This window comes from Palaemon carinicauda, chromosome 2 (assembly GCF_036898095.1).
Source record: "Palaemon carinicauda isolate YSFRI2023 chromosome 2, ASM3689809v2, whole genome shotgun sequence".
NCBI lineage: Eukaryota > Metazoa > Arthropoda > Malacostraca > Decapoda > Palaemonidae > Palaemon > Palaemon carinicauda.
The window spans coordinates 191510433-191521702 of NC_090726.1; the positions used below are offsets into that span (position 1 = coordinate 191510433).

At 34.4% G+C, this 11270-nt stretch overlaps 1 protein-coding gene across 1 annotated transcript in view; it reads right to left on the reverse strand.

Moving 5' to 3' along the window:
- Positions 1–194: 194 nt before the first annotated feature.
- The window catches only part of LOC137622575 (uncharacterized), a 12754-nt gene continuing 1678 nt past the window's right edge, over positions 195–11270 (reverse strand). The window contains exons 2-6 of the mRNA XM_068353183.1: positions 6832–6929; positions 5311–5428; positions 3385–3467; positions 2274–2474; positions 195–2135 (exon numbers count right to left, since the gene is read on the reverse strand). Of these exons, the coding sequence (XP_068209284.1) occupies positions 2034–2135; positions 2274–2474; positions 3385–3467; positions 5311–5428; positions 6832–6918 (591 nt within the window). The 5' untranslated portion in view covers positions 6919–6929 and the 3' untranslated portion in view covers positions 195–2033. The remainder of the gene's footprint in view (positions 2136–2273; positions 2475–3384; positions 3468–5310; positions 5429–6831; positions 6930–11270) is intronic.

Here is an 11270-nt window from a genome sequence, read left to right on the forward strand (position 1 = left end):
TATAGAATCTTGCTTTTCCAACTAGGGTTGTAGCTTGGATAATAATGATAATATATATATATATATATATATATATATATATATATATATATATATATATATATATATATATATATATATATATATGCTTAAATATCACAGGGAAATGTGATGCTCGGTTGCAAAAGAACCACAGGGAAAATGAAAATGGAAAATATAAGATTAAGTCCTAACTAGTTTTTTTATACTTCTTCAAAAGACTGATTTATTGACCAAGGTTTCTTTACATTTTTTATGGTACAGTAAACGTTGGAACATACATAGAGAGATTGATAGAACAATAAGGCAGAAATCTTGATTATATTACCTGGACAAATAAAAAACTAATAGGACTTTTTTATATTCAGCGCATGATAGGTTTAGCTGTGAATCTTTCTTTTGCTGGCTTAGATGTTCAATGTTTTCTCATATATTGCAGAACGTGGGGCCTCTTTGTCTTCTAGTTTCTGTTCATTTAGAAATGAACTTTTAAGAAAAACTGAACACTTGCTATAAATGCTGGTGAGAAGATTATCCCTAATGCTTATTTCATATAGCCCATATCCTCATTTATCCAATCAAATCCGAAAGATAACCATGGTGGGGGGTGAAATAGGCTTAAAACTCAAACAAGTAAATCAAAGTAGTGAGCTAAGGGTGGGGGTGTTTGGGGGAGCTTATAGGTTTATCTGTTGAGTCACCAGAAGCCATTGCCTAGCCCTCCTTGGTCCTAGCTTTAGTGGAGAGGGGCTTGGGCATTGATCATATGTATATATGATCAGTCTCTATGGCATTGTCCGGCTCGATAGGGCAATGTCAGTGTCCCTTGCCTCTGCCAATCATGAGCGACCTTGAAACCTTTAAACCCTGTAGAAAGAACAAGAATCTGGTCAAATGAAAAACGGAATAATGATGTTTCAAATATATATTAATCTTTAAATGATAAGAATATAATCAAAATAATTTTTCGTTAGTAAACATGCTTCTTCTGTAGCTATTTTTCCATTTTGTTTTTATACATTTTTGTCTGCTTTTGCTTGTTATTCATAGTCTGAACTGTATTTTTAAATTTATTCCACAAGCAAAGAATTTCTACAGAATATAATCCAAAAGGATCTCTGCCCAAGATGTTAAAAAATACACGGATTATCCCTCTTCAGAAGTTTTACTTTATGATATAAAACATTACCAAATCATCTGAGTTTTTTGACGCCACTTCACAGTAACAGCAACAAGACTAATCGACAGATTGACTCTTGACAGTGGATGACTAGCGCTTGAGGACAGATCTCCTGGTGAGTCTTCAGGTAATGGATGAACAAATAAATAGAGTCCAATGAAAGACCAATTTGGGCTTAGACCGAGTGTAAAGCCTAAGGGCTGTTATAGAGCGAAGTCCAATGAAAGGCCAGTTGGAGCTTAGACCGAGTGTAAAGCCTTAGGGCTATTACAGTACGATGTCTAGTGAAAGGCCAGTTGGAGCTATACTAAGCGTAAAGCCTTTGGGCTATCAGAGTGCGATGTCCAGTGAAAGGTATGTTGGAGCTAGGCCGAGTGAAAAGCCTTAGGGCTATTATTGTGCAATGTCTAATGAGAGGCCAGTTGGAGCTAGGCCCAGTGTAAAGCCTTAGGGCTATTATAGTGCAATGTCCAGTAAAAGGTATGTTAGAGCTAGGCCGAGTGTAAAGTCTTAGGGCTATTATAGTGTGATGTTCAATGAGAGGCCAGTTGGAGCTAGGCCGAGTGTAACACCTTAGGGCTATTATAGTGTGATGTCCAGTGAAAGGCCAGTTGGAGCTAGGCCGAGTGTAAAGCCTTCTGGCTATTATAGTGTGATGTCCAATGAGAGGCCAGTTACGAGGTAGGCCGAGTGTAAAGCCTTACAGCTATTATTGTGCAATGTACAATGAGAGGCCAGTTGGAGCTAGGCCGAGGGTAAAGCCTTAGGGCTATTATAGTGTGATGTCCAGTAAAAGGCCAGTAGGAGCTAACCTGAGTGTAAGCTTAAAACGTCCTTAAACTTCTGGCGGAAATTTTTCCCCACCAATGAACTCATTAGCTGTCAAGGGGTTTTTCCCGAAGTATCCAGTCCTTTCGTACCTGATGGGGAATTTCAACTGAAAGGAAAGATTTTGCAAATTAGTGGAATATTATGGTTTGAATGTCAGTCAGATCTTGAACTACACTTAACAATACTCAGTTTCACAGGATTATGAAATATGTTCAACAGACGGGTTTAATCTTGACATTCTTACCTGTTTGTAATAAACTCTTACGCAGAGGAAGAAATACACCTCTAGATACAATCCCAGGAAACCAATGACTCCTATGAGGTAATTCCAGTAGGCGTAAGAGGTGAAGAAGAGGTACAGCATGAGGCACAATGTGAAGGTTCCACCAAGGACTATGGAAATAACCTTGATCACGAGATGCACAAGGACGAAAACGGGCTCTTTCTGGAAGAAATAATACAAGAAAGATGGTGATTATAAGGTACACTGAAAATTGGGCAAATTCAGGAAAAAATAATAAATTGAAATAAAATGGAACTGAAGAACAGTGTATTATTATTATTATTATTATTATTATTATTATTATTATCTAAGCTACTTGGAAAAGCCGGATACTATAAGCCAAAGGGCTCCAACAAACAGCAAAAATAGCCCAATGAGGAAAGGAAGTAAGTAAAAATAGAATAGTGTGCCCGAGTGTACCATCAAGCAAGAGAACTCTAACCCAAGACAGTGGAAGACCACGTTACAGAGGCTATGGCACTATCCAAGACGCGAGAACAATGGTTTGCTTTTAGAGTGTTTTTTCTCCTAGAAGAGCTGCTTACCATTGCTAACAGTCTCTCTTCTACTCTTTCCAAGGTGGAAAGTAGCCAATGAACAATTAAAGTACAGTAATTAACCCCTTGAGGGAACAACAATTTTTCGGTTATCTTAGAGTTGTCAAATATCCGAGGAAAGAGAAGAATGTGTAGATAATAGGCCAGACCATTCTGTGTATGTGTAGGCAAAGGAGTAATGAACTGTAACCAGAGAGGGATCCATTGTAGTAGTATCTAGCCATTCAAAGGACCCAATAACTTTGTAGCGGTAGTATCTCAACGGGTGGCTGGTGCCATGGCCAACCTACAAGTTGTAACTGGAGATTTTAATAAGTAAGATCTTTCTTTTTCGTAAACGATAGATAGTAATGAACAAAAATACAAAGATAAAAAACTAAAACGCCGAAGAAATATGCAACTCTTGAAGCCAGCATACTGAGGCTGAATGCTCTCTCTCTCTCTCTCTCTCTCTCTCTCTCTCTCTCTCTCTCTCTCTCTCTCTCTCTCTCTCTCTCTCTCTCTCTCTCTCTCACCTTTTTGACACCCCAGAGTAACATGACACTTCCAATAGCCGTCACGATGGATACAATGCCAAGGATGACTCCGGCAGATATCACTGAAAAAGAAAAGTTTTAATTTTACGTTTCTAAATAAAAAAAAAAATCATCAAAATACTAAAATCATAATGAAACTACTTTCAAGAGAAGGCTTTTGCTTGAAGAACATGCTCAATAGGATTTTTTTTTTTTTTCATTATGGCAAGATATGATCAAGATAGTAATTTTGCTCAATAAATTACTGCCATTCTGACAAGATATGATGAAAATAGTAGTTTTCCTCGAGAAATTACTGCCATTCTGACAAAATATGATGAAGATAGTAATTTTGCTCAAGAAATTACTGCCATTATGACAAGATATGATGAAAATAGTAGTTTTCCTCGAGAAATTACTGCCATTTTGACAAAATATGATCAAGATAGCAATTTTGCTCAAGAAATTACTGCTATTCTGACAATATATGACCAAGGTATTATTTTTGCTGAATACATTACTGCAATTATGACAGGATGTGATCAAGATAAGTAATTTTGCTCAATAAATTACTGCCATTCTGACAAGATATGATGAAGGAAGTAATTTTCCTCGAGAAATTACTGCCATTCTGACAAGATATGATGAAGGAAGTAATTTTCCTCGAGAAATTACTGCCATTCTGACAAGATATGATGAAGATAGTAGTTTTCTTCGAGAAATTACTGCCATTCTGACAAGATATGATGAAGATAGTAGTTTTCCTCGAGAAATTACTGCCATTATGGCAAGATATGATGAAGATAGTTTTCCTCTAGAAATTACTGCCATTTTGACAAAATATGATCAAGATAGTCATTTTGCTTAAGAAGTTACTGCTATTCTGACAATATATGACCAAGGTATTATTTTTTCTTAATAAATTACTGAAATTATGACAGGATATGATCAAGATAAGTAATTTTCCTCGAGAAATTACTGCCATTCTGACAAGATATGATGACGGTAGTAATTTTCCTCGAGAAATTACTGCCATTCTGACAAGGTATGATCAAGATAGTAATTCTGCTGAAGAAATTTCTTCCATTATGACAAGATATGATCAAGATGGTAATTTTGCTGAAGAAATTACATACCACAACAAAAAGAAAGGTTTCAAATTTAGAAGTTAGAAAATTATATTTTTTTTCTCAATTACCTGGGAGTTTTTATATTGTCTAGGTACGTTTATTCATTCAATAAATAGAATAGATTTATAATATTTGGGCTAAATGATCCTGGGCCCGGGAGGCCATTCGGGAGAATGCCTACAGTGCGCTGCATGAGGTGCACTGATGACAGTCCAGAAAACGGTACAGTGAAATTCCGATATATTTTTACAAAGTAAATTTAAAATCAAATTTCTGGATATTTATTTATCTCAAATGAGCCCTTTTGAAGTCTTTATTGTTTGTGTTTATAAGAATATTTTAAAACTTTGGGTCCCAAAGAAGACATGGACTGCAGAAATATAAACTGATTAAGTAAAAGTAATTAATAAAAAAAATGAATATCTAATTAAAAAATTAATCGTAAGAAAGTCGAAATTACAACTGAAAAATGGAAGTATTCTAAATTACAACTGAAAGATGAAAGAATTCAAAACTACAACTGAAAAATGGAATTGTTCAAAACTACAACTGAAAATTAAAAGAATTCAAATTTAAAACTTGAAATTAAATGCATCCAAAATTACAACTGAAAATTAAAAGCACTCAAAACTACATAAAAAAATAAAAAAATTTAAAATTACAATTGAAAAATATATTGTCTGAATATTAAGACGTACATTAATGATACAAAAACAACAGCATTTGTGATTTTCATTTATTTCATTAAAAGAAAGATATGAACACAAGATACTCAAGGGGAGGGGCTTATACTTACACCCTTTGGCGCATGCGTGCGAATCCGTGGCACCCAGCTGATTGCAGAAATCGTAGTATTCTCTGTATGGCACGGAGGTGTAGAGACACGTGTCAATTAAGTGTAGAGTGGAGAAGACCTGTCGGGGCAGAATGAAAATTACATTAGAATGCAAATCATATTAGAATGAAAATTATATTAGCATAAAGGGTACATCAGCTTGCAAATCATGTTAGAATTGAAATTTTCATCAGAATAGAAATTACATTAGAATGAAAATTACATATGAATGCAAATTACATTACAATGCAAATGACATCAGAATGCAGATTATATTAGATTGTAAATTACGTTAGAATGAAAATTATATTAGAATAAAGGGCACATCAGAATGCAAATAATGTTAGAATTGAAAATTTCATCAGAATAGAAATTACATTAGAAATAAAATTACATATGAATGCAAATTACATTACAATGCAAATGACATTAGAATGCAAATTATATTAGAATGAAAATTACATTCTTATGAAAATTATATTGGAATAAAGGATACATCAGAATGCAAATTATGTTAGAATTGAAAATTTCATCAAAATAGAAATTACATTAGATTGGAAATTACATATGAATGCAAATTACATTAGAATGCAAATGACATCAGAATGCTAATTATGTTAGAATGAAAATTACATTCGAATGAAAATTAAACTAGAATAAAAGTTACATTAGAATGCAAATTACATTAGAATAAAAATTACATCAGAATGCAAATTACATTAGAATGCAAATTACATTAGAATGAAAATTACATCAGAATGCAAATTACAATTGAACGGAAATTACATCCGAATACAAATTACATTAGAATGCAAATTACATTAGAATGAAAATTACATTAGAATGCAAATAACATTAGGGTAAAAATTACCTTCTATAGAAAACAGCATCAGAATGCAAATAACATTAGCATGAAAATTACATTAGAATGCAAATGACATTAGCATAAATATTACATCCAAATGTCAATTACACGAATGAAAATTACATTTGAAGGCAAATTACATTCGAATGAAAGTTACATCAGAATGCGTATTACATTAGAATGAAAATTTCATTGATTGCAAATTCAGTAATTTAGATACTGCGTTTGCGATTTCCTATTGCAATTTTAACCATTATGTACTATATAATTTTTACGAATCTGATGTCTATATGAGTTGATATAGTAAAGGTGTGTATATATATATGTATATATATATATATATATATATATATATATATATATATATGTATGTATGTATGTATGTTTATATATACAAATATATATATATATATATATATATATATATATATATGTGTGTGTGTGTGTGTGTGTTTGTGTATGTACAGTATATATATATATATATATATATATATATATATATATATATATATATATATATATATATATATACATATAAAGGAATACATATAAAGAAATACAGCGTTTGTGGTCCACTGAGAGTGAAGCCTTCTAGAAACATGGAAGTGTTTACTTACTATCCCCATCCATCCGATGACTTTAGAAGCGGTGCGTTGACTGCACCCACACAGAAACTCTTTTGGTTCCCAGACCGTACAGTCCATGATGGCGACGTCTGCAATGAAAATAAAATTATGCTTAGATTATCAGTCTCCATACATCGATGCAAATGAACAACAACAACTGAATGATGAAAGAGCACTTGTTTGATATAGTGGAACTTTGCTTAGTGGACCTAAAAGTAAGAAGCCTTTGTGATATAGTGGAACTTTGCATAGCGGACCTAGAAGTAAGGAGCTTCTGTGATATGGTGCAACTTTGCTTAGCAGACCTAAAAGTAAGATGACTCTGTGATATAGTGCAACTTTGCTTAGCAAACCGAGAAGTAAGGATCCTCTATGATATAGTGCAACTTTGCTTAGTGGACCTAAAAGTAATGAGCCTCTGTTTTATAGTGCAACTTTGCTTAGCGGACCTAAAAGTAAGGAGCTTCTGTGGTGTAGTGCAACTTTGCTTAGCGGACCTAAAAGTAAGGAGCCTCTGTCATATAGTGCAACTTTGCTTGGAGGACCTAGAAGTAAGGATCCTCTGTGAAGTAGTGTAACTTTGCTTAGTGGACCTAAAAGTAAGGAGCTTCTGTGATATAGTGCAACTATGCTTAGCCGACCTAAGGTTGGGAGCCTATGTGATAAAGTGTAACTTTGCTTGGTGGACCTAAAAGTATAGAGCCTCTGTGATATAGTGCAACTTTTCTTAGCAGACCTATTAGTAAGGAGCTTCTGTGATATAGTGCAACTATGCTTAGCCGACCTAAAAGTTGGGAGCCTATGTGATAGTGTAACTTTGCTTGGTGGACCTAAAAGTATAGAGCCTCTGTGATATAGTGCAACTTTTCTTAGCAGACCTATTAGTAAGGAGCTTCTGTGATATAGTGCAACTTTGCTTAGCGGACCTAAAAGTACGGAGCCTCTGTGATATAGTGCAACTTTGCTTAGCGGACGTAAAAGTAAGGAGCCTCTGTGATATAGTGCAACTTTGCTTGGCAAACCTAAAAGTAAGGATCCTCTGTGATATAGTGCAACTTTGCTTAGCGGACCTAAAAGTAAGGATCCTCTGTGATATAGTGCAACTTTGCTTGGTGGACCTAAAAGTAAGGATCCTCTGTGATATAGTGCAACTTTGCTTACTGGACCTAAAAGTAAGGAGCTTCTGTGATATAGTGCAACTTTGCTTAGCGGACCTAAAAGTAACGAGCCTCTGTGGTATAATTCAACTTTGCTTAGCGGACTTAAAAGTAAGGAGCCTCTGTGATATAATGGAACTTTGCTTAGCGAACCTAAAAGTAAGGAGCCTATGTGATATAGTGCAACTCTGCTTAGCAGACCTAGAAGTAAGGAGCTTCTGTGATATCGTGCAACTTTGCTTAGCGCACCTAAAAGTAAGAAGCTTCTTTGATATAGTGCAACTTTGCTTAGCGTAAGTAAAAGTATAGAGCCTCTATTATATAGTGAAACTTTGCTTAGTGAACCTAAAAGTAAGGAGCCTGTGTGATATAGTGCAACTCTGCTTAGCGGACCTAAAAGTAAGTAGCTCCTGTGATAAAGTGCAACTTTGCTTAGCGTAACTAAAAATAAGGAGCCTCTGTGATATAGTGCAACTCTGCTTAGCGGACCTAAAAGTAAGAAGCCTTCTGTATTGGTGTCCTAATTCAGCTACTAGAGTCTGCGACCCGTCAAAAACGACGGCTAAGAATATTAAGACATATGCATACACACGCACACACAGTCCCCTCTCACCAGGGTATGACTACTCCTATTCCCTTACCAAAAGGACGGGGAGAGCTAAGCGTGACCAAAAAGAAATTTATGTCTATATATATATATATATATATATATATATATATATATTATATATATATACTATATATAGTGTATATATGTATAAAGTAGATATAGTTGGCTATGTATATATATATATATATATATATATATATATATATATATATATATATATATATTCATATATATATATATATATATATATATATATATATATATATTCATATATATATATATACATATATATATATATATATATATATATATATATATATATATATATATATATATATATATAGCCAGACACCATTCTCTTTATTATTTAGGGAAGATATGTAATCTCATCTTCAGTGATATTTGTGCTGAACTAAACTCAGCAAAATGTCAAAAAAAGGGCCTGGACTGTGTAGTCTTGTTATTTTTTTAAAATAATAATAATGAAAAAAAAAAATGTGTGCAGCTAAAAACTAAATAGTTCTGTGATTGTGGGACGTGGCGGTTTTCTGGAAAAGCTAATATTTCAGTGCATGATTTACCATCAGAATTTTCATGTAACCCAATATTTGTGTTGGGTAGTGCCATAACCTCTGTACCATGGTCTTCCACTGTCTTGGGTTAGAGTTCTCTTGCCTGGGGATACACTTGGGCACACTATTCTATCTGTTTTCCTTATTTCGCTTCCTCACTGGACTATTTTTTTTTTTTTCTGTTGGAGCCCTTGGGCGTATAGCATCCTGCTTTTCCAACTATGGCTGTAGCTTAGATTGGAATAATAATAATAATAATATTAATAATAATAATAATAATAATAATAATCATCATCATCATCACCTCCTACGCCTATTGACACAAAGGGACTCGGTTAGATTTCGCCAGTTGTCTCTATCTTGAGCTTTTAAATCAAAACTTGTAGATGGAGATGGTTTGGGCATGCTTTTTGAACTCCTTAAGAGAGATTAGTTCACCAAACGTTTAACTAGGCTCCACAAGGCACTAGAAGAGTTGGAAGACCAAGGCCTACATGGCTGAGGTCTATGAAGCTTGAATTAGGAGATGATGAATGGAGAAACAATAATAATAATAATAATAATAATACACCACTTACACCTAGCAAACACTTTATCTCACCAGCTTCAACCTTTCTACTTCAATTTGCCAACCACCTCGGCCACCTCTTCCTACCCTATTATTATTATTATTATTATTATTATTATTATTATTAAATGCTAAGCTACAACCCTGGTTGGAAAAGCAGGATGCTATAAGCCCAAGGGCTCCAACAGGGAAAATAGCCCAGTGAGGAAAGGAAATAAAGAAAAGTAAAATATTTTAAGTATAGTAATGACATTAATATAAATATTTCCTATAACAACTATAAAAACTTTAACAAAACAAGGGGAAGAGAAACTAGATAGAAGTGTGCCCGAGTGTACCCTCAAGCAAGAGAACTCTAACCCAAGACAGTGGAAGACCATGGTACAGAGGCTATGGCACTACCCAAGACTAGAGAACAATGGTTTGATTTTGGAGTGTCCTTCTCCTAGAAGAGCTGCTTACCATAGCTGAAGAGTCTCTTCTACCCTTACCAAGAGGAAAGTAGCCACTGAACAATTACAGTACATTAATTAACCCCTTGGGTGAAGAAGAATTGTTTGGCAATGTCAGTGTTGTCAGGTGTATGGGGACAGAGGAGAATCTGTAAAGAATAGGCCAGACTATTCGGTGTCCGTGTAGGCAAAGGGAAACAACCGTAACCAGAGAGAAGGGTCCTATGTAGTACTGTCTGGCCAGTCAAAGGACCCCATAACACGCAAGCGGTAGTATCTCAACGGTAGTATCTATCTGCTTGGTGACTCACCACGAGGTAAAGGAGTGACAATGTGTACTTCTTAGGAGTGAGGTGTGCAGGCCACTCCTATATTCAATTGCACATATAATGTACGTACTGTAATTGATTCTCAGAGGCACAAAAAAAAAAGACTCATGCAACAGGAAATTTCTGAAATCCTCCAGTGAAGGGAAATGCTTTGAGAGTGACTGGCTGTGGTGAGTATACCATATAATTTCTACCATAATGTTCTCCTGACTCCAATAATTACACGATGATACCTGCAGCTGAACAGAAATTAAAGTAACTTACGCTCAGGTATTCTTCGGTACACTTAAAAAAAGCGGAATTTTTATAAGAAATTCTCCGTAAAAAAAATATACTGCACTCAGCCGTATTTCAGTAAAATACAGGCGACCGTAATTTTTTACCCTACTTTGTTATTATCTTTTAAGTGTTGGTGGCCATAATATCACTCATTTACGTCAATACTGTACGAGTATACCCAGGATTTTTACCTGTTTTTATTGCAATATTTTAACATTATTATTATTATTATTATTATTATTATTATTATTATTATTATTATTATTATTATTATTATTATTAGCTAAGCTACAAATCTAGATGGAAAAGCTGGATGCTATAAGCCCAATGGCTCTAAAATGGAATAAACACCCCCAGTGAGGAAAGGAAGTAAGGAAATAAATGAACAAGGGAAGTAATGAACTATTAAAATAACACATTTCAAGAAGATTAACATTAAAATAGATCTTTCATAAATAAACTG